Below are 23,284 nucleotides of genomic sequence, written 5' to 3' on the forward strand. Positions count from 1 at the left end.
ATATTACAGTCAAGTTCATTGGTGCGTAAAAACTTGATTAAGAATATTTGAACACGACTATTGTTAACGGCGTAAAGCGTGTTCAGATATTTTTGATCAAATTTTTGCTCACAAGTTTATATTTATATTTTGTGCACTAAGAATGAAGTCATCATCATCCAGCCTATATAAAGTCCCATGCTGGGCACAGGCCTCCTCTCAGAAACAAGAGGCTTGGGCCATAGTTCCCACGCGGGCAGTGCGGATTGGGAACTCACACACACTACATTGAATTGCTTCGCAGGATTGTGCAGTTTCCTCACGATGTTTTCCTTCACCGCAAAGCTCGTGGTAAATTTCAAATGTAATTCCGCACATGAATTCGAAAAACTCAGAGGTGCGAGCCGGGGTTGAACCCACGACCCTCAGCTGAGAGGCGATAGGTCAAACCACTATGCCACCACGGCTGGCCTATGCACACGGCTGTATAGTATGCTATATGCCAAATAGTAAAAAAAAGAATGAAGTAAGAAGAAGTTATTCAATTAACGTAACTCAGATTATATTCGCGTCTATATGTTCCGTCACCTACTAGATTTCTTTTTCGGCCTCGTTGTCGTTATTTATTTGCGAAACCGGTAGCGCGTAGTGTGTCCCGCCGATAATCGTCACTAGTTCTTGCTTTACACCTAATAAATGAACTCGCTTCCTCGAATCGGCCCCAAGCTGCGATGTGTTTGCGAGTAGGTGGTGAAGCTGGTGTGATGAATGTCTGAAGTTCTGCGAGAAGATGGATGTCGACCTTCCTCTGTTAAATTGTAATTACTTTTATTGTATTTGTTCCATAATGTATTATTTGTGTAAAACCGTATATAAATTTCACAGTGCTTTGGTGAAACTGTAATGCTGTGAAACTTTTTTATGAATTAAATAAAAAATATATATGTAAAGACAGCTAATCGTTGAATATTTTACCGTAATAGTCCTCGACATTATATTTACAAAACAATAATTCTTTATTCTATACTGCATATAAACGAAGACCATTATGCTGATTTGGGACCATTTCGTGACCGTGATATGTTTTTCTCTTTCTCTATGTTTTTCATGTCACGAATAAAATGTCTCCTTTTTTCTCTCTTCCATAATAAACAGTTCAGAGCAATTAACTAAAATAATTTCTTTGCTCACCCGCGACCTTATGATAGCTACGTTTATGCAATATGCGTGTTCATGCAGTTCCTCCACCTCCACACTGTAAGAACACATACAAATCACACAAAGCCATCTATCACCACCACCACCACAATACACTGACGCGTTTTGAACTCAACCAGAGCTCACCTTCAGAGCAACACAACCGTACTTAGTACTAGACGATACACTCAAATACACTGTACTACTTACTACCAGATGATACATTCAAATACACTGACTATACCAAATACTCAAATATACTGATATACTGCTCAGTCAGAGCAGTAGTAGCTACATTAAGAAAAATAATATCTTTTCTCATATTAAACGTCTATTATGAGCGGCATGGTAAATTACGATTACATACGAATTTGTGATAGTAATATAGAACCTACAATCGCAGAGCTGTCATACAGGCAATAAATTGGAATGCCATTAGCTAAGGTATAAAATGCGTATCTGTTTTAAATTTATTGGTGCAGCAGCGCCTGTTTACATTGCTCAAATATTTTAGTTACACCGTACAAATGTTATAAATGTGGAAGATTAAGACACAGGCTAGTTTATTGTGATCATTCGCGGGATCGGGATTTAAGAAATTATCCCAAAATCTCAACCGTTAGTTAATGTAATAATAATAATAATAATAACTAATAAATAAAAATGAATCGTAAAATGTGTTGCTAAGCGCAAAACGCGGGAACGGCTGGACCGATTTTACTAATTCTTTTTGTTATGTTCGTTATTGTCAGGAGAAGGTTTTTATGGAAGAAAATTTAGAAAAATAAAACGGGGGCGAAAGCCGCGGGCAACAGCTAGGAACTAATATAATAGGTATATTTTAAGTAAAGTCCGAGTATAAAGATGTAATGCTGCGTAGAGCTTTGATCGTGTTTAGGCTGGATTAATCGCTTCTAATTGAGATTCCTGGCCTGGCTACATGTTGACCGCAGATGTTGATTCATATTTGCCAGCAAGAATTCATAAACGTCTAGCGAATTCATAAACATACTGTTTTCAAGAATTTTCGGCCATTCAGCTTAGTATCATTGAAACAGTTAGGTACATACGCAGATCAAAAAGGAATTAAGTTGGGATGCTCAGCTCATTATCTATTGACAAATTTGATATTTTGACTCGGTAGGCATTTGCCTACTGATATTTATATGTTCTAAGCTGTCTAGGGGTAAAATATATCCCTACCCACGCGTTATTGATGGGTGTATATTAATTTTTGAATACATTGTGGCCATAAATCTGAGTTTTTTTAGAAGGCAGGCGAATAGGAGATATGGGAAAACGATTGTATGAAATTTGAGTCGCCTTTCTATACATATGTTTTCGACGTGTGTGTGTGTATGTACTACACGACTCTTTCTTTGATCTTGTAACGTTTAATGATTTCGTAGCAAAATAGAAGTTTTGGATTTAACTTCTATGATTAAAACAATTCAGGAGTTAATGGCCTCTCCACTAAGAGTATTTTCTACGTGGAAATAAGGTAGAAGGTAGAGCACATTTCTATAATTCTTATTCTACATAAGTCGCTATATGTCGTCGGTTAAGCATTATTTGCGAACCTTAGTGACGATTTCGTTGGGAAAATAGTGTGATAGTTTTCCTTTTGCCATCTACCCCGCACTACTGAAGTCAGAGGTTTATAGTTCCCAAGCCACCAAACCAAACCAAACCAAATTAGTTCAAATATTTTTAACTATAAATATGTATGTTAGTCTGTAAAGTATGATTATTGTATGGGCCAAGTTGCCTGAAACAAATGAATTTATTATTATTATTATTGTAGTTGATACCTAATAGATAGCGCTCTGCAGAACGCTATTCATTGCCAACTATGAATCTCTGACTCCACCATAATGGAATTCGCTCCATTTGACCCCATTTGCACTTTTAATCAGGTGACATAGGGGTCAAACACAGGTCAGTTTTATACAAAAATAAAAATCTGAGGGTTATCTTCTAGTGGTGGGTTTATTAATTAGAATGTAATTGTTTATATTTCGCAACACAGTAAGTAGGTATAAGTATAGGTAAATTTTGGCAAGTTAGCGACATTAATAAATGTGTTCCTTTAATACACTCCAACATTGTCACAATCTCTGCATCTTAGATCAAAGAAACGGATTGTTCAGTACCTATAGTTAAATTGCATGTAGATAAACATACGAGTGTGGGGTCTATTCTCGCAAATATGGTACCTAATGTGGCCATTGGATAAAAATTTTTTTTTTCAAACGAAATCGCCTGCGTTATGTAAACAAATCTGTTAGTCAAACTACGGTCAGATGGGCCTTGTTCTGTGGACCGATGAGATAATCTGCATGTGCGCAAGGACCAATGTATTTGTGACTTAGTAGCGAAATACGTGGCTTGGTCTCAGGTGTACTGATATGCTGGTTTAGCTATTGTTTGCTAAGCAAGACCTTGTTTAACTGTTTACTATTACATGTAATGACTGTAGAGCGTAAAATAGGGGTGTTGACACCATTAAAAAATCGAAGGCACGAATCCAGTAAAAAAACGCTTTATTTTAGCCCTGAAAACCAGATTAATTTTCGATTAACTGCAAAATTAGATTTTTTGTTGCTTAAAAACAAATAAATAGTTAGTTGATTGAGTGTGCGTACAAGTGACGTCATATGTTGCTATTTCCATTCAAACTCTATGGGAGAGTTGTGTTTTGACAGCTTATAAAAAGTACGTCAGTTGATTGGCGGAGTCAACATCCCTATTTTTAAGTTTATCGGAATTTATAATTATGTGCGATTCAATAACATTTCAAATTTATCATAGAGCTTGTAACGCTTGTAATTTACAATGAACTTTTCGGTGAAAGAAATCGTGAAGGAACCTGGGCACTCGTGCGAGAGAATTGGATAGTGTGAAGTTCCTGATCGGTACTGGGCTCATGACCCCTCAATCTTCAATCTTTTCAAAGAGGCCTGTGTATAATGGGGCGTGCATAGGCCGGAGATGAAAAATGTACTTATTAACGTATACTATATTTACATTTACGTGACTAAATAACTTTCTAAAGATGAATTTCATACAATTTCAGATGCAGACAATTCTACATCACAACAGCAGCGGGGCGGCGGCGTATACAGGGCGGCTTAAAAAACGGGAGGTCCATCGCGCTATCACACTACACCCTGTGAAGGATCATCGTCACATGTACCGGCTCCATACATATTTTAAGGTAACTGTAGTTTTATATATGTACTATAGCTGTTGCCCGCGACTCCGTCCGCGTAGTATTCGTTTATCGCTATCCCGCGGGAATTATGCAATTTTCCGGGATAAAAACTATCCTATTACCTCCCCCGGGACTCAAACTATCTGTATACCCAATTTCATCTAAATCAGTTCAGCGGTTTCGTTAGACGTGTTTGAGTAACAAACATTCAAACATCCAAACACCCAAACCTCCAAACATCCTAAAACATCACAAACTATACTATAATTTTTTTATGAAATATTATTCCACTCAAACTTTACCTATTTACATGTACCTACGGTCTAACAATTAGCGAACATACTTTTAATTGTGTTTTAAAAAACAAAGTGAACTTTTACAGTATTCATTAATTACCTATATTTAATATATTTTCCCTGATAATTATTTGTTTTTACCGTTTCAACCAAACCGCAATGACTAATTTTAGCATGTTCTCAAAAGTAATATAAATTCAAGCTACATATTTGTATCGTAAAATCCAGACCTTCATTTACCTTAATGTCTAATAATTTAATACCTATAAATAATAAGTATTTAATGTCAAGGGATAATTAACACGAATTGACTCAGCCCCAATCTAAGTTAATCTGCACGGAAACACAACCACAGCGTTTTCTGTCCTAAGTCTAACTTAAAACCTTATTTCAAATAAAAAAAAACGCATAGACACACAGATAGACACACACATAGAGACACACATAGCGAACAAACTTAGAACACCCTCTTTTTGCATCGGGGGCTTAAAACACTTTCTCTTTAATACCTACCTGCCCCATCATCATAGCATGGAAAATACCTTTGCTGATCAAAATATTAAGCAAATTAAATACTAACAAGCCCAAACACGGATAGGTTACGTCGTTCTGTCATAGAGTTCCACCATCGACATCTATTAAGGTACATAGATGTCAATGAGTTCCAGTGTCTCATTTTCTACTCTATCATACATAAGATCTGAGGCCGTATTGTCAAACGTTTCTGACGCCTGCGATCGCCATCAAATGACAGAGTTCGCACACAAAAACTGTCATTTGATTGCGATCGCGAGCGTAAAGGTTAGGCATTAGGTACGACCTCAGGACGATGGTATCATATTATTGTATTATCATCAGAACTACGCATAATTGTAAAGTTTCGTACCAACACAACAATAAGAAGTGAATGAAAATCAAGTTGTAACATTCCGTTACACAAAATACATAGTTACAAGTAGTGTGAAAATATTTGAAAAATTACGCATTCTAGGTAGGTAGTTAGGTAGTTTTATTTTTAGTGAAACGCAATATAGCAAAAACAACTATTTCGTATGTTTTTACGTGATGTGCGTGTGTAGCCACAAAAAGTATGGCGGTCGCTAGAAACATTTACTTATCAAATTTACTTAAATGCTGAATCACTCAAACAGGTTGTTTCACAACATTCTAGTTCACATTTTAATACGTTGTTATTTTTGCCACGTGCTTTAAGCGCACTATTTAGGTTGAATGTCAAATCAATAATACTGATGCGTTACTATCCAAATTTTTCAAAGATGTAAAGAAACGTAAGTAGCCGAGAAGCAAATGAATATTGTAGTTTAATGAGGCCGGCCACAGCCCTTATTAACTCACTCGGAATCACAATCGTTTTAACCACTTCTTTCTGTCAAACGCTATTTAAAATGAAGGTAGAAAGAGATGACGAATGCGATCGCGCGTTAGGCAATACCTATGGCTTCGGTTTTTATACTATTCTTACAGAACAAGAAAGAATCAGTACAGAATCGGTAGGTCTGTAGCCTGCCTAACAACTTACAAGTTATGTTATGTAGCATATATTCTAGCTAGACACACCTTAACTGTTCGCCTCTTTTCACTCCTTGCATAGCCTTTATCTACTTATACCAGCATAGATTAAACAAATGACTAAGTAAAGACGTTCTTTTGCGCATGCAGTGTTTACGCACGGCGATTATTTCTGAGATCTAGCTCTCAAGGCACGTGTGTTTACGTCACTTCCGCTGGCAAGCTAAATTTAATTATTTTAGTACCAACTAGGTACAGTCCACCGAAATCAAGTAAATGTCCATCACGAATTTGTACTATCATTAAGTAAAATTCTTTTTTCAGATTTTTCAAGCCAATGGTTTTAGCTAGTAAAAAGAGAAGGAGGGACATTGACTCTAAAAAAATAGCGCTTTAAAGCTTTATTTTGCAAATTTAATCCCTAAACCGAAAAATGGTACTACTAAACTACGAGTAACAATGTATATATTTGTTCCAACGAAACTACGCACTATGGGTCTTAGGTTTACAGGAGAAAAATAAATCATTTCACTTTACGATAACCAAAAGTATATTTTGCAGGTGGTAGGACCTTGTGCAAGGTCCGCCCGGATTGCTACCACCATTTTGCTCGCTAATCCTGCCGTGAAGCAGCAGTGCTTACACTGTTGTGTTTCGGCGAGGAGAGTAAGACAGCCGGTGAAATTACTGGCACTTGAGGAATCCCATCTTAGGCCTCTAGGTTGGCAACGCATCTGCAATACCCCTGGTGTTGCAGGTGTCTATGGGCGGTGGTGATCTCTTACCATCAGGAGACCCACTTGCTCGTTTGCCATCCAGTCGAATAAAAAAAAAGTATTGATATTCTTTTATTTTCTAAAATGTTGTCTGCTACCTTGTATGTGTGGTTAAAAATATACGCTCATACTAAATTGCAGCTTCCTACCACTAACAGTCTCTAAGCTAAGCCGTGGCCACAGACAGACGGATGAACATACCGAAACTAGAAGAGTTCCTTGGCAAAACTACAAGACCCTAAAATGGCAAATCACTTACTTGGTCGATTATACCTACTTTATTGTTATTGTTACGTTAGCACACATTGTAGAGGTAATTGTATGGTTTGGTAAGATGTAAGATGCACGACTATTGTTCTAATTGTATGTATAAACTCTTAATAGTACATTGTGTCTTAAGGGCAGTAAATAAGGAATTACGAACGAGAGTCTATTAGAAGCTCGAAGTCGAAGACTGAGGGCTTTAATGAGTCGATGTTCGTAATTCTAGTACCGCCCGTGCGACATACAATGTTTTTCATCACATTTGCGATTAAGAAAAAATATAATTCTTCCAAATATTGGCGATACCTTAGGCTGCGCTCTTGGTAGCGTCGCCCTCCCCCTCCCTCAGCATGATGAGCCGCGTGTGCATGTGGTCCTGCTGCTACGCCATGCGCAGCACCATCAGTACGGGACTGACTCATTTACCGACCTTGGGCTTCATGACAAGAAAATTTGTACGCGCAATGACTTATTTACCGACCACGGGTTTCATGACAAGCACATTAAGGTCGAGGGTTTCATTTGGGGGGTTGCAACCAAGGTAGCCTTCATGTTTTGACACTGTTTACGAGCAAGTAATTCGTATCTCTATTGACGTGAAAGATCTAACATATACGAAATTTACATATTTGGGTTCGTCTTTGACGTCTCTAAAAACGTATCGGGGGTTTTCATTTGATACTAATTAATACAAAAGTTAGGGCCCGAAAACCAGTTTTTTGGCCTAAAGTTGTTCAACTTTGATGCCAAATGTCTTATAACTTTTAAGTAAAATGGGATACCATATTGTTAAAAGCCGTTGCTGTTAATATAATAAGCTACAAAAAACATTAGAAAACTAAGGAATTCAGATCGAAGGTCGTCGGGGACATGGGATCCCCTCAAGCGAATTTACTGAAGTTCAATGCTCTGGGATTATCATGTTAACATATGAATTCATTTAGCTTCAAGCTTGTAACTTTCTATTTGAGCAATATGGAGAGTGAGTGAGATGGAGGTATGTAGGTACCCAACTTTTGCCATACTTGTCATCAGCCAGACATCGGGATTCAGGGGACAATCTATCGATGAACTCAGTTATCTTATCGATGCTTTTGTCATATATGAGTTCGCCTCCAGCTATGGTTTGCAAGAATGTTATTAATTATATAGACGATGACAACGTTTACACACAGAAAATGTTTAAATGATCGCCAGGCGAAGAATGAGAGACAAAGAACAGAATAGAGTTAGCTATTATTTTGCTTCATTTTTATATTTTCAATAAAATTATATTATTACAGACAAAACTTAGAGCGATTATTGGTATACGGGAATACTTCGCAATAAGGTGTTAATGAATTCTCAGAAACAGTATTCAGTCGATATAAAAATCAATATTCAAAATTTATTTGGAATTTAAATTATTTTACATGTAGTAAATGACATAAAGCAATGATTTGTCAAATTATTACAGTTAACATTTTAAAATGTCCTCCACTTTGTAAAAATAATGGTCATGTCACCATTTACACAACTTTTGTCTTGAATACCTTATTAATCATACAACACTTTTAACTCATAAAACAATACAGATATTATGGCATTTCTCTCATAGATATCAGAATAACAAGAAGGCTGATTTTTTTATTCTGTCCATACGAAACGAAGACGAAACTATCGATAGCGTGGCAGCCAAGGGTGGCATGGCAACACTACTGTTACCTCGGCGAACTGCTGATTGCGTTCCCAAGTTCAAGACAGTCAAACTAAAAATACTCGAACGTAAACGGGCCCTTCGGCGCGATCGTAAAACATCAAAGCTTCTAAACGATGCGTCTGCGCACATTACATAGGCACATTATGGGCTTGTTAATCATCCTACTCCTACTAATAATTTAAATGCGAATTTGCGTAACGTGCGTGCCTGTGTGTGTGTGTGTGTGTGTGTGTGTGTGTGTGTGTGCGTGCGTGCGTGCGTGCGTTCGTGCGTGCGTGCGTGCGTGCGTGTGTGTGTGTGTGTGTGTAATACAAAAATTCTTTATTTCCGTAAATTACTCGTCCATTTATGGTGTAGAGCAGCGGTTCTTAACCTTTTATGATTGGTTATTTGGAGTCTTTTTGTATTTTTAATTTCAACTCTAAAGTTACTTTTACGGTCATCCCGTAAAACCATATCGAAAATACAAACTGAGACATGGATGCAAAGAAAAATCAGAAAAAGATATCAGCACCGAATGCTACGGACCTGGGTTCGATTCCCAGCGCTGGTCTCTTTTTCTGATTTTTCTGTGCATCCATGTCTCAGTTTGTATTTTGTTAACCTTTTGGGACCATTTGACAAAATTTCTGTCTTACCATGGACCACCAACTGTTTTAAATTAGTATATGGTAAAAGGTGGTAAGTAAAAGTAAAGAAAGAAAGAAAGAAAATATTTAATTGCCAACAGTACAAACAATGCAAGACAACAATATAAACAATACAAGATAGTAGTCTGTCCTGCGGCAAAAGGAGCAAACTCAGCTAATGCTGCGCTTACGCGGAAGCTGCCAGCGCTGGTGGTGGCGCTGGTGGTGGTGGCTGGTGACAAGTAAAATTGTAAATGAATGAAAGGTTGCGACCGCTACTCGACTGGCACCTCGTTTTGCCCTACATGAAGAACTGATTGCATAAAAGGAGAATGAACGAAATCAATGAGTGGATATCAAAATCCCGCTCTCATTACATGACACTCATGACCTCAGCTCCGGTGGCACTACCTATACTAGAGGTGTATGTAGAGGTGTTTTTTTATACATGAAACTGACCGTGATTGACCCCTGTCGCACCTGATGTTAAGTGCAGATGAGGCCAAAGGTGTATCTCACTGGTCTCACTCAGCCTGTTCACTCTAGCCTTGAACAGCCCTAGATTGTATTCCTGTTGTAGACCTCTCTGAATAACACAAAACATTTAACTTCCAGAACCTTCGGATCCAAGAAGTCCGTGAACGGTCAGTGGACCTCCATCGAGATATAGCATCATGTATGCAGCAGTTAGGAGTGCCGACAGAACAAGTGGCCGATTATGTTTTGCCAGGAGACGTACCACTGTTTCCTGCGAAGATCGGCGAGAAGGAGTATTTGGGGGACAATAAAATATTAGGTACGTAAAGTAGTTTTCTAAGCCTTTAAAATACCTTACTGCTGCGCATAAGTCTTCCTTTCTTTCCGTCACACACTCGTAGTTCTGTCAAGCGAGAACATGCTCTCAAATGAAAGTATAGTATGTATAAAATTGTCCAGACATCTTTTGTTCAGTCAGATAAATTGGATTGTTGAAGTTTAATCAGTAAGGAACCGGAACCCTAAATGAAAGTAATGAAATAGTTAAGAATCTACCAAGTTTAGCATAAGCTGAACTATTTGCTTGTTAACGTGACTTTTTCTTACTATGTTAGAGAAAGGGACTATTAAAGACAAGTACATATTTCAAGGTAGCCTTCATGTCATCAGCTAGCCGTGCTGTTTAGGATTTTTCTTTGTTGCTCTTGAAAAACTACAACCTGTTTGCTGACAATAGTTAGCCAATGAGCAATGAACAACACTTTAGAGTGCTTTAGAGAGCAGCACAGTTTTTTGAAGTGTTCAACGCAAGGGTATATTGCTTGGTCTATAGTTCATTTGTTATAATTCATGTTCCAGGTGCTCCAATCGACATGAACCGCTACAAACCAGCATCCCTCGACGACGTCATTACTTTTGACTTCATTAGCAAGTCCATATACTCGGCTACACACTCCAACCCCAAGAGAAGGATCGAGACTCCACTGAAAGAGGCACTTGACGACGTCATAAGAGAAGTAAGTATTGAAACATGAACTTAGAAGAAAGATGAGTAATTGTAGACCAAATCTCCAAGAGATTTTGACATAGCAATCGATTTTGTAATCATCCTTATATTCGTAACACGAGGCCAACACGAGGCCATAAAAAGCTCAAGAATTATCAAAAGTATAGCAGCAGCAAGAAAGTCATGCGGATTGTGAACATCACACACACCATTGAATTGCTTCGCAGGTTTGCGCAGATTTCCACACGATGTTTTCGTTCATCGTAAAGCTCGAATTTAGAATGTAATGTTGCACATGAATTTTGAAAAAACTCGGAGATGCGAGCCAGGGTTCGAATCCACGATCATCTGCTTGAGAGTGGGAAGGTCAAACCTCTAGGCCACTTCGGCTCACCTAAACCAAATAAGTAGTAGTAGAAAATTGAATCTGTACGTAGCCTTTCATACATTCAATTGTTTCTATACCTACAGCGTCGTTCGTCACGGAATTGTCCTGCACGTTTTTTTGCAGTATACGTCTTAACGAATAAATACTGGCACATACATTGTACCGTTGAACCATTTGATTCCTGACCCACTGTAGAACATTCTCACAGTAAATGTCATAATAAGTTATCTTGTCAAGCAATGCGATGTCACTATGATATTTTCTATGAAAAGGTTCCACAGTGGGTCACGATTCAGTTGGTTCGAGTGTACTTAGAACCATTTACATGTCGTTTGTACTGCAAAAAATCGTACACCGCGTTTAAACCTTTTTAAACGAATACTCAACGGACTTGTCAAGCAAATCGAATGAACGTGTTTGGGTTGCAGTGGCGAGTAGTGGCTATTCGATTTGACACGAATGAAAATCTACCGAGTGAGCACCCGGTTGATTGTACGTTTAAAATCGAATAATTAATAAATCGCGCAGGATAACGCCGCGTGTATTCAGCCTACCTGTACCCACAATATTGTGCCAATAGATTATCACGATCAGAACCAGGAATCACGTGAATCACGACTATACCTAGTGCCATCCACAAAGACGCGTGATTTTGTCAAAATTAGACATTAATGACATTGTATTAAGAACCACGGCACGCGTCATCGTGAATGACTCTACCTATAGTTCTTAAAATAACAATTCCATTGTCAAATTCCAGGTAATGGAAATAATCAACGCCCCGTCCCGCCAGCGCGGCCGCGTGATCGACTTCAATGAACTTTTGTACGGTTACACCCGGCTGGATCCGTTGCACGGAGCTGATCATGTCCTGGATCTGCTGCTGAGGTACCGGCGGTACCGGGGCCGGAAGATGACTGCTGCTGTGAGGCGGCATGCGTATCTGCAGCAGACGTTTACTGGTAACTTATATTCTTTGATTGAATGTGAGGCATTGTGAGGTTTGTGCAAAGAAATGGACGGAAAGAAAGAAAGGAAACATTTATTCCTGACAACGAACGGCATAAAAAATAATAATAACAAGAATAAAATAAAAAACGTGTACTTGTCACGAAATGGTCCCAAACCATTTAAATGACGATCTTGCAAACGACGCTGATCATTGATCATCCTTTGGGTCCAACATGTCATCATACATTGAAATGAAAACACCAATTCAAAAGTCATGCTTTGCTTTGGTGAATTAACCTTTAGAATGAAAAATACCCAAGTATTGAAAAAGTTACGAATGAAAAACATTAGTACTCCCATAGAACCACCAAGCCTTTTCATCATTTGTATCTAACAGCCTATGCATCGTTGAGATAAATTTTCATTTAATTATAAATTTTAGCGACTTTTTGTGTCACCATAATTTTCACCCAAACATTTCTTTTTCCAGGAATGGAAATAAGAGAATTACCGATGGGTGAACCGGCGCCGAATGAAGAGCCCGATTTGTCGAATGACATCGATGTGACCAAGAATGACCCCACTAACTATGATTTCGACGAATCAGCACAGTCTCAAAACAGTTTCCTGGATTTTGGCAAACAAGCTCTAGAAAGCGGCCTCATGAAGTTGCAGAATTTACCCAATGTCCTAAAATGGAGCGACGCAGATGTAGAAGAGTACCCCGTATACAGCAGGAAAATTAATTTCGTTATGCCTTTAATGGGAAGACAAGAAATCTTCGGGCGTTTTATGAAAAATTATGAAGATATTGTCCTTAGAACAGACGAGGCTGTGACACTGATAGTCGTACTTTATTTAGACAGTAAGAGCCCATTAGATTATAGCAACGCGGAGTCTCTAATAAACTACTATAAAGGCCTGTACGGGAAAGAGATAAAAGTCGTCCAAATGGGATCTACGACATTCTCAAGAGGAGCTGCGCTCACAGAAGGACTAAAACAGTGTGAAGACGATGATTTAGTTTTCTTTATTGACGTTGACATGATGTTTAATTTTGAAAGTCTTAGACGCATAAGAATAAACACTATTAAATACAATCAAGTGTACTTTCCCATCGTGTTCAGTGAATACAACCCTGATGTGGTAAACGGTGAGGATTATAACAAATTTAAAGGTGAAACTCTTGTTTTAAATACTGATCTAGGTAAATACGTGGACAGTTCTGAAAGTGGTGCTAAGTCGGAGCGAGAGCTCGCTAACTTGAAATACAGTAAGCAAGTGAACGACGACTATGGGTATTTTAGGCAATACGGTTTTGGTATACTAAGTATATTTAAGAGGGACTTTGAGAGAGTAGGTGGTTTTGATATGAATATTAAAGGTTGGGGGTTAGAAGATGTTGAGTTGTTCGAGACGTTGATAAAATCTAACTTGACAGTGCATAGAGCGCCAGATGACAGTTTAGTGCACATCTTCCACTCAGTAGACTGTGATAAGAATTTGGAGAAGAGTCAGTTCTTGATGTGCTTGGGCACGAAGGCTTCAACGTATGGCAGTGACAAGCACATGATATACTACATGTTGAACCACCCCGAGGTGCTGTGGCCACCCAACGCCGAAGGTGCTAGCTAGTACAGGGAAAATGCTTAGGTTTTATTATAAATTTCTTTTGTGAAGATATTTTCATTGTTATTATGAAACCAACTGATATTGTCTTAAATTATCACTATTACGCATTTCCAAGACTTAGTGATTGTGCAAATGTTCATCTTTAGCAAGTTGCATAAAACAAGTCATATTTTAAGTAAGTGGGAATTAAATCTGACATTAAATTTACTAAAGGGATCCTTTACTAGTCTTGGGTCAGATTTTAATTTCGAATTTAGCTGATCATTTTGCCGATTTGCAATACGATGAGCATAATTTATATTTATGTAAGATTAATGTGCCTTTGTTTGGAAACGTTATGACCAAGATAAAGTTATGTAGGCAACTGTTTGGAAGCATTTATAAATGACTTAGGTATTATTGTTCCTGTAGTTAGAAGAACAAATATTGAAATGGCATTTTTTAAGTATTCCCATTGGTTCTAAGGGTTGCGCTGACTGTAAATAAACTTTTTAGATACTTAGTGCATTTTATATTACATAGATATTTTAATAAGAAATTCAAGACTCTTTTTCGGTTCTTATTAGTACATACTGGCAATAAATATGAGAACAATTAAGACATAAACCTTGTCAAAGCCGTGATTTCCAGTTTTTTATTACTTGAAATACAACAAAACACTCTTTCGTGCTTAAGAACAAATGAACAAGAATAAGGCATGAAGACATAGAGCCACCTTAATAGTTAGCTATTTGATATGATATGTGCACAAAGCCTTATGCTACAATTTACATGCATTCCCGCTTCAAGAAAGTATTCTATATAGCATTAAGACATTGCACACGAGCATACTTGAATTATGTTGAAGGTAACCAACATCGGTTAGAAAATTCTAGATGTCTCTATAGATAGACTAATAATATCTAACGGTTTGTATTTTTGGCCGATAAGAGAATGATTGAAATCTTATGGCCCCAACACAATGACAGATTCTGGCCCACTACAGGCTATCGTCATTGCTAACTAAGTCCTTAAAATACAATACTGGTGTGCTTGTGACTAATTTTAGGAATGTCATTTGCAATTGAGTGTAGCCGTCACCTAAGGCCAGGGGGCTTACCACGCTCTCTTAATACGATTCAGTTTAGACTCTAAACTGAACTGCATCGCTATTTCGTACCACGACGTTACTTTTGCGATTCAGTTCAAGCACGGTTCAGCGACAGCGATACAGTCGTTTAGGTGCCTAAATTGAACTGCTCTGCGTTTGGATTGTTTATGAAAAGATCATGGTAGGCCCCCAGGTAGACATTTACACAGAAAGACGAAATTGAATCATTATACCATTGGAAAATCCACGGAGTAGAAGAAAGACGTTGAAGGTAGTGCGAGCCGTCGTTAACTCCACTAAGTTACATTAGGATGAAGTTCAGTTGGTACTCCATAGTGTCCGACCGAACAATCGGTTTAGGCGAGTTACGAGGTTAAATTGGAGTTTGGTTCTAGTTTCGGTTGCGCCTACCTAACACGCTCTTTTTTCAATACCGCGGTAAAACGGCATTGTATGTTCTCTGATACTCTTATATTTATTATCTACTCAATACTCAGGTTGTGAACTTTGCATATCTTTCGCATTAGCAATCACTTAATGGCTATAGTTACTTATTAGTTTTCATTTTGTACATATTCTGGAACTTTCGTTTTCTTTGCAATGAGATGCTGATAGAAGTACGTTTGAATAATGATTGATGAAAATATGTTTTTACGATCACAGAAATACTGTTCTTCACTTTTAACTGCTAAATGTGGTTATATTAATTTATTCCATTTTAAAGAAAAAAAAAACTGAGATGTCCATTCAATTTGATCAAAATGGTTATTTATCGCAATGACTTTCATTAGTTCCAGAGTAAGTAAGTAATTTCAGTTCTTTCCAAAAATTTTAGATAATTTATCGTCATAATAAATTATTGTTATAAGTGTTTGTAAATAAGCTGTAAACGTCATGTGCTCACTAAGTGCCAATCGTTAGTCGTAAGTAGGTAATTATTAGCAATGAATGCAAGTTATTTTATTTTTGTGTTAGATAATCAACTTTTTTTATGACACTAATCTGTTGCGAATTTTTTAAAAATTGCAGATTTATGTATAATCATGTTTTTTCGGTAATTTATAGATGGTGTACATGAATACATGCCATCCTACGTAAGTTCAACCTATAAACCGTCAAATATCTTGTTGGAAGTACGATTTCTTGGTAACGCCAGAGACAATTTTGGTAACGCAGGAGACGACCAAGTGTCGGTAAAATAGTTGATTGGCCCAGAATTAATGTTTTTATTGAATGGAAACTGCAATGTGATTTGAAAGTGATTGAAAGTACGAAATTAAATATAATATTATTTTTGTCTACAAGTTTTTAATTTTTTTCCACCATTTGTCCTTAATAATTATTGGCGTTAACACCAGTAAGAGGTAAAGTTAAACATGTTTTTTTTTTCTCAAATATTGGGACAGGACCAGTACAGTCTCCTCTACCATAATTTTGAAATTTAGATACGATCACGAAAGAAAACCAATTTATTAAATCGAATATTAATATCTCTCTCTGTCCTGCGGCGCTACAACCTTTTTTGGATCTTGGCCTCCGCAATGATTTTTCCCCATTTTGATTTATCCCTTGGATCCTTTTTTCACGATGTTCTCTTGCCTATGCGCATCCAGGGTCTTCCCCTGGACTTTTTTGCTACCAAACTTTTTTCCTCTCCTGGTTTTCCAACTCGTCCTGTCGTCACTTATAAGTGACTCGCATAAATGTCTGACCAATCACTGGAAAACGCGTCTAGGTCATCCCGCCGCATGGCCTGCCGTGGCCCCGATAGCCATCGTGGTGACCTGTGCCCACCTTTCTGGGTACAAATAGGTATATCAAATATTTATTAACTTTCATTTTCGCAACGACCGGGATTTTTTAGGCCAGCCCGTCGTCCTTGCGGACCCATGTGTCTTAAAAGGTTCCGAGGTTCAAGGAATTGTTCAGTCTGTTGCCTGATGTGTTTTTTCCTGCTACTGTTACCTAACCGACTTAAGTACTTTCTATCACTACACTTTAATCGTTGGCAGTTTACTACAGCTCAGTTAAATTTTTTGACAAACTTTGGAATCATCTAGCAGCGTCAATATTTCCGCACCGATACAATTTTGCGAAATGACATTTGAAATTTGTTTATTTGTTTGTTTATACTCTTTATTGTACAAAAAGGTTACAGAAAAAAGTAAAGTATTAAGTACAAAGGCGGAATTATCCCGAAGGGATCTCTGCCAGTCACCTTTATAATACACTTTACAGTGAAGGAAAACCTGCTGCACACATCTGTGAAATTCGACGGTGTATGTGAAGTTCTCAATCCGCACTGGGTCCGGTAGGTCTAAGGCTGCGGCTCCACGGAGTCGGAGACGAGCGGAGCGGAGAGGAGACATGTACGGATCGATTGATCGTGGTAGGGATCGACCAATCATATTAGTTGAATCCACATCTCGTCTCCGCCTCATTATCATCAGACGTGTAGGATCCCTACACGTCTCCTCTCCGCTCCGCTCGTCTCCGCCCTTGTGGAGCGGCAGCCTAACTATAACCCAAGCCGTCTCATACTGAGTGTAAGCCTGTACGCTGTGGGACGTATGTAGGACGAGACGATTATGAAAACCTTGGGACCTTAAAAAACGAGTTTACTTTTTTCACATAAAGCCCACGCACCTGTACTTAAAATTTATTTGATAGAACCGAACCTATACCTTTGGCCGTCATTTGCACTTTTCATCAGCTTATTATCAATCATGGGTCAGTTCTATGTAAAAAAAACTTATGTACTTACTTATACACGTGAAGCAATCCAGTGTATACACTCATTGAACATTTACATACAATATATAACATAATGCACGTCGTTCACCGTACTTGAACAAAAACTGATGTTCCATCAACAGTTTAACAACAGCCTGGAGTCATTAGGGGACTTTCACATTGCAACATGGGGCAATTATCATATCAAGCATAGGTGAGTCGCTTGGGGCTGCCGGTGACCATTGTTCGACATGACGCAACTTTACATAACGCTATCATATCGCGATCGGAGATTATCCGTGGGATTGCTTTCATAATCGCCCCCTTTGTGCGCGTTTTTTCGTTTAGTCTCACGGGTTGTATTTTCCACGCGATATTTATATCGTTCTGTACCGCTAAAGCCTATTTAGACCTGCAAGGAAACATGCAAGTTGCATTACATTGCGGCGCTCGGTTGATCACTTCAACCTCGTTCGGTTTACGGCCCCGCAGCGTAATGCTTGACTTTGCTTGCAGGTCTAAACAGGCTTAAGGAAGGAAAAGATTTAGTATTTAGTATTTATTTATTTGGCAAAAAACATAAAATACATAAGGCCTTATTCTAATAAGTCTTACAATATTATGCACCCTGGTAGGGTATAGCCACATTTATAATAATGTTATCTAATTCTATTAAACAACAAAAAGTAAGATATCCTACGTACTTGCATTAAAGCTTAAAAACTACGGTTACATTATACTATAAATTAAATTAAACTGTTATAAACTATTATGGCACAATAATATCGTGTTTACAAAAATGCTTATAGTAATATAATATAATTTAAGTTTAATGATATTTTCATTCATCCATAAATTCCTTAGTAGAATAATAACATTTTTCTAATAGATCTTTTTTTAATTTAGCTATGAATAATGTATTACTATTTATATTCTTAATATTTAACGGCAATTTGTTGTATATGTTAATTGTTCTATAATACGGGCTGTTTTTGTAGATTTCTAGTATGGGTTCTGGAAGGATAAGTTTATGGGTTCGACGGGCACTTTTTGAAAATTGGTATAAGTGTAGGTTTTTTCTAACAAATATTGCTGTTTCCAGGATATATAGCGATGGAAGGGTCAATATATTAAATTTTTTAAAATATGGTTTGCAACTGTTCGGTTGGTGGATATTGGCTAAGATCCTCAGACACTTCTTCTGCATAATAAAGAGCTGGTGCGCATCGGAGCTGTGTCCCCACAGCAGCAGCCCGTAGCGCAGCCAGGCGGACGCGTGCGCATGGTACGCTGCCAACGCACAAGCCGTGCTGGTATTGGCCTTGAGAATGCTCAGCGCATATATAAATTGAGACAGTTTAGTTTTACAATTTTCAATATGTTTTTTCCAGTTTAGATGATTATCAATAGTAACCCCTAGCAATGTGCATTCACCAACTTCTTCTACATTAGTAATTGTTAAAATTGAATTTAAATTAATTGGTTGTTTTTGTCTTGGTCTGAACTGGATGATTTTTGTTTTGCTATTGTTAATTATAAGGTTGTGGTCTTGGAGCCATTGAGCTATGGTATAGTAAGTATTAGGAATTAAAGTATTGCTATCTTGTTCATTGCTGCATTTAAATAAGATTGATATGTCATCGGCAAACAGGACACATTTGTGTTCGGTGATCCGTGGTAGGTCATTTATATAAATAAGGAAAAGCACACATCCCAAAACGCTGCCCTGTGGGATTGAACTGTCAACTGTGTGCATATTAGACGTAAATGTTTTGATATATCCAGTTGTTTCGTTTACATGTTCAATTTCTACGTACTGTTTTCGTTGACAAAGGTATGATTTCATCCAGCCTAGTGCTTTACCTCGAATACCTATTGAGTTTAGTTTGTTGAGTAAGATGTCATGTGAAACTCTGTCATACGCTTTCGACATATCTAACAGGAGTCCTATAGCATATTTTTTATCCTTAATGTATTCTAAAGCTTCTTGGATATAATTGTATATAGCGAGAGTTGTGGAGTGTTTTTTTCGGAATCCATGTTGGTTTTCATCAAGTAGTTTATATTTTTCCAGAAAGCTATAGATACGATTTGCCATACATTTTTCAAATATTTTTGATATTACTGAAAGCAATGCAATTGGCCTATGTGTGCTTGGATCATCTAATTTTCCATTTTTTTTAGGAATGGGCTTTATCTTAGCTATTTTCAAACTGTCCGGAAAACAAGATTCGTCAAAGGATTGATTTATTAATTTTGTAATAGATGGAGTGAATTCATCAATACAAGCTTTCAGTAAGAAAGAGGGGATTTCGTCTATGCCACAGCTGGATTTATTAGGTAAGTGTTGGATTATACTACGTATTTCTTTTTCAGTGACAGGTTGCAGATACATTGAATTCACGGAAGGGTGTGCAGCAGGGCGGCCGGCCGGGGGCGCGCCGCCCGTCAAAGAAGATTTGCCAACTGACACGTAATAATCGTTTAACAAATTTGCTATTTTTTCTGGGTTATTTTCCGTTATATTTTGTGATCTTAATGAAATGTTTTTATGGTTTTTTATACAATTTTTTCTGGTTACTTGTTTAACTATTTGCCACATTGTTTTATTTTTATTCCTAGAATTATTCATTTGTTTGATATAATTTATTTTTTTTGATTTTTTTACACACTTTTTAAGAATTTTGGTGTATTTTGCAGTATGTTGCTTTAAAACATTATTTTTACTTTGGTTTGTAAGGATTTTTAACAGTCTTTTGTGTGTACAAGATTTTTTGAGACCCGTAGTTAGCCAATGTTTAGTGTTTTTGTTTTTTACTTTTATGTGTTTTTGTGGTATATTTAAATTGATTAATTCTGATATGTAGTTTTGGAAGACTTTGTAATTTGAATTTATATTATTTGAATGTATTAAAATGGTTTCCCATTTAGTTTTCTGCAATGCAGACTTGAAGGAATTGATGTTTGACTGATTGTAAATCCTCCTGTACGTATAAACATGATTTGCGGTTGAGTTATGCTCAAAAGTGTACAGCAAGCTTTTATGGTCAGAAATTCCCAAATCTTCCACATTTACGTTAAACTGCCTGTTGTTTGTGAAAATAAAATCAATACAAGATGAGCTTGTATCAGTTTCTCTTGTCGGTTTATTTATTATTTGTCGAAGGTTGAACTCAAGCATTGTATTTATTAGTCTTTGATAGTTATTTGTGTTTTTAAATTTATTTATATTGAAGTCTCCTACTATTATAATATGTTTTTGGTTTTTCGATTTAAATTTGTTTAAAAGTTTGTTTAATATCTCAAAAAATGTTTCTATTTCTCGGTCTGGCCTATATATTGCTACTAATATAACATTTGGCTTTAATTCTATAGCACAGCATTCTACTACACACTCTACAGATAGAGCCGCGATGTCTGGTCTCTCCGTGTACGGCACGCCGTCTCTCGTTACAATAGCGACTCCTCCGCCACGGCGCTCGCGACGATTGTATCTCGCGGCGAACGTATAGTCTCTAATTTGCATGACGTCAGCTTGTTGGTCTGACATCCATGTTTCTAAAAGGCATATGGCTTGGTATTTTTTATCGCACAGTATGCTTTCTAATATATCTATTTTATTTTTAAGGCTCTGTGTATTTTGAATTAGTACATGGAAATCAGTTTCGAAACATGCGACACTCATTCAGGTTTTTCGTTTTTTCAGTCGTTGGAGTTGAGTCGGGATCTGTGTTTGGAGCTGTGTTTGGAGTTGGGTTTGGAGTCAGGTTTGGAAGTGGGTCTGTATATTCTACTCCGTTTATTATTAATCGGTTATTTCTTAAAACAGCATGCTTTCCGTCACGTCTGGCTTCCCGGAGTATATTAATCAGATTTCTTCTTGTTTTCAATGATTGCTCATCTAAGTACTCAGTAATTGACAAACCAGTGTTCAGGAAAAAGTTACGGTTGTCTAGGAGGTAACGGGTAATTTGTTTATTTACGAGCTCTATGATTAATGGTCTCTGGTTGCCTCTTTTTCCAATACGACGTAGCTCCTCAACATACCCGTCCAAATTTACATTCATTATATCTCTGAACATATAAGACAGACGCTCTAGGAGATCATATTCTGATTCTCCGTACAGTTCTTGAAAGCCATGTAGGACAATTTTTTTGCGAGCGCTATCGTTGCTTTGGTTTTCATTATTTATTGGGTTTTTGAGTTGAGATTGTATACTTTTAATTTCCCCCTGAAGCTTAATGTTTTCAGACTCCAATATTATTATTTTTTGGCTAAGGTCAGTAAGATCTTTTTTAATAACCTTCTGTTCACTTGACAAGGCGTTTGTACGTTGAGTCATTTCCGTTTTCAGGTTTTCAATGGCTACTTTAATTTCACTTTTTATTATAGATTTAAATTCAAATAACATCTCTTTTTTGTTTATTTCCAGTTTTTCGTGAAGGATTGATTTAAAGTCATCTAAGGTGATAGTCCTTTGACCGCAGAGAGTAGAGGAGTTTGGTGCGTTTGTAGAGTCTTCATCACAATCCACACTTACTGCGGCACGCGGAGCATTTTTAGGTGGCGTTGAAATAATGCACGTGTCGCCCAGCAGATTAGATATGTCCACATCACTTGAGACATTCTGATCATTTGATTCATGCTCGGACTGTTTCATACCCGCTGGGGACGCGGGGGTGTTATCGTTCCGACGACGACGGCGTGTGACTATACCGCAAGAAGGACACAACCAAATTGTTTTTAATTTTGGTTGATTTTCTCTATAGAATGCTGATGTAATGTTCACACATTGATAGTGATAACAACCATTGCACTGTGTGCAATATAGCTGTTCCAGTTTATCGACTGCTTTAACGCAGGCTAAACATTTTATAGTAGGAGTCATAATTGTTTTAGCGCCCTCTAGTGACGAGTGGCCGTATTGTCGAATTCGTCTTGTTAGCTGCGCTGGTTTTGAACACACGCTAGCCTATGTCTTTTAGGTATTAGTTTAGCTCTTGACTGGTAGATGGCGTTATTATCAATCAATTAAGATAAACAAACAGTTCAAATTAACAAACGGTTTTATCATTTTATTCTTGCCAAATTTGCCAATCCTACCTTTGTTTATAAATGCGTCTTCAGTCACTTCGAGTTCGTTAGTTATATCTCAATTTCACTGCACTTTTTTATTTTATCGTTCTTTTTCTAGTCAATAAGCATAAATTCACTTTCAAACACCAACCGTTTGCCGCCAGGTTAAAAAATCACTTTTCTTCTTGATTCTTTGCATATTGTGACAAACTATTATATTGAACGGCGTAAGATTTCAATTTATATTATTTTATGTTGTTTTTTCACTGAAATTCAACTTAAAACTATTTTTAATTGATTTTTGTCACGGAGTCATTATTAACGCGCGCACGGTAGCGCCCTCCTC

The 23,284-nt window shown here is 37.4% G+C and overlaps 1 protein-coding gene across 1 annotated transcript in view; it reads left to right on the forward strand.

Moving 5' to 3' along the window:
• The window catches only part of Chsy (Chondroitin sulfate synthase), an 82,128-nt gene extending 67,607 nt beyond the window's left edge, over positions 1–14,521 (forward strand). Inside the window, exons 2-6 of the mRNA XM_074104212.1 lie at positions 4,253–4,393; positions 10,200–10,380; positions 10,920–11,077; positions 12,216–12,417; positions 12,897–14,521. Coding sequence (XP_073960313.1) covers positions 4,253–4,393; positions 10,200–10,380; positions 10,920–11,077; positions 12,216–12,417; positions 12,897–14,041 — 1,827 coding nt within the window. The 3' untranslated portion in view covers positions 14,042–14,521. The remainder of the gene's footprint in view (positions 1–4,252; positions 4,394–10,199; positions 10,381–10,919; positions 11,078–12,215; positions 12,418–12,896) is intronic.
• Positions 14,522–23,284: the final 8,763 nt, after the last annotated feature.

Source organism: Choristoneura fumiferana, chromosome 21, assembly GCF_025370935.1.
Source record: "Choristoneura fumiferana chromosome 21, NRCan_CFum_1, whole genome shotgun sequence".
Lineage (NCBI taxonomy): Eukaryota > Metazoa > Arthropoda > Insecta > Lepidoptera > Tortricidae > Choristoneura > Choristoneura fumiferana.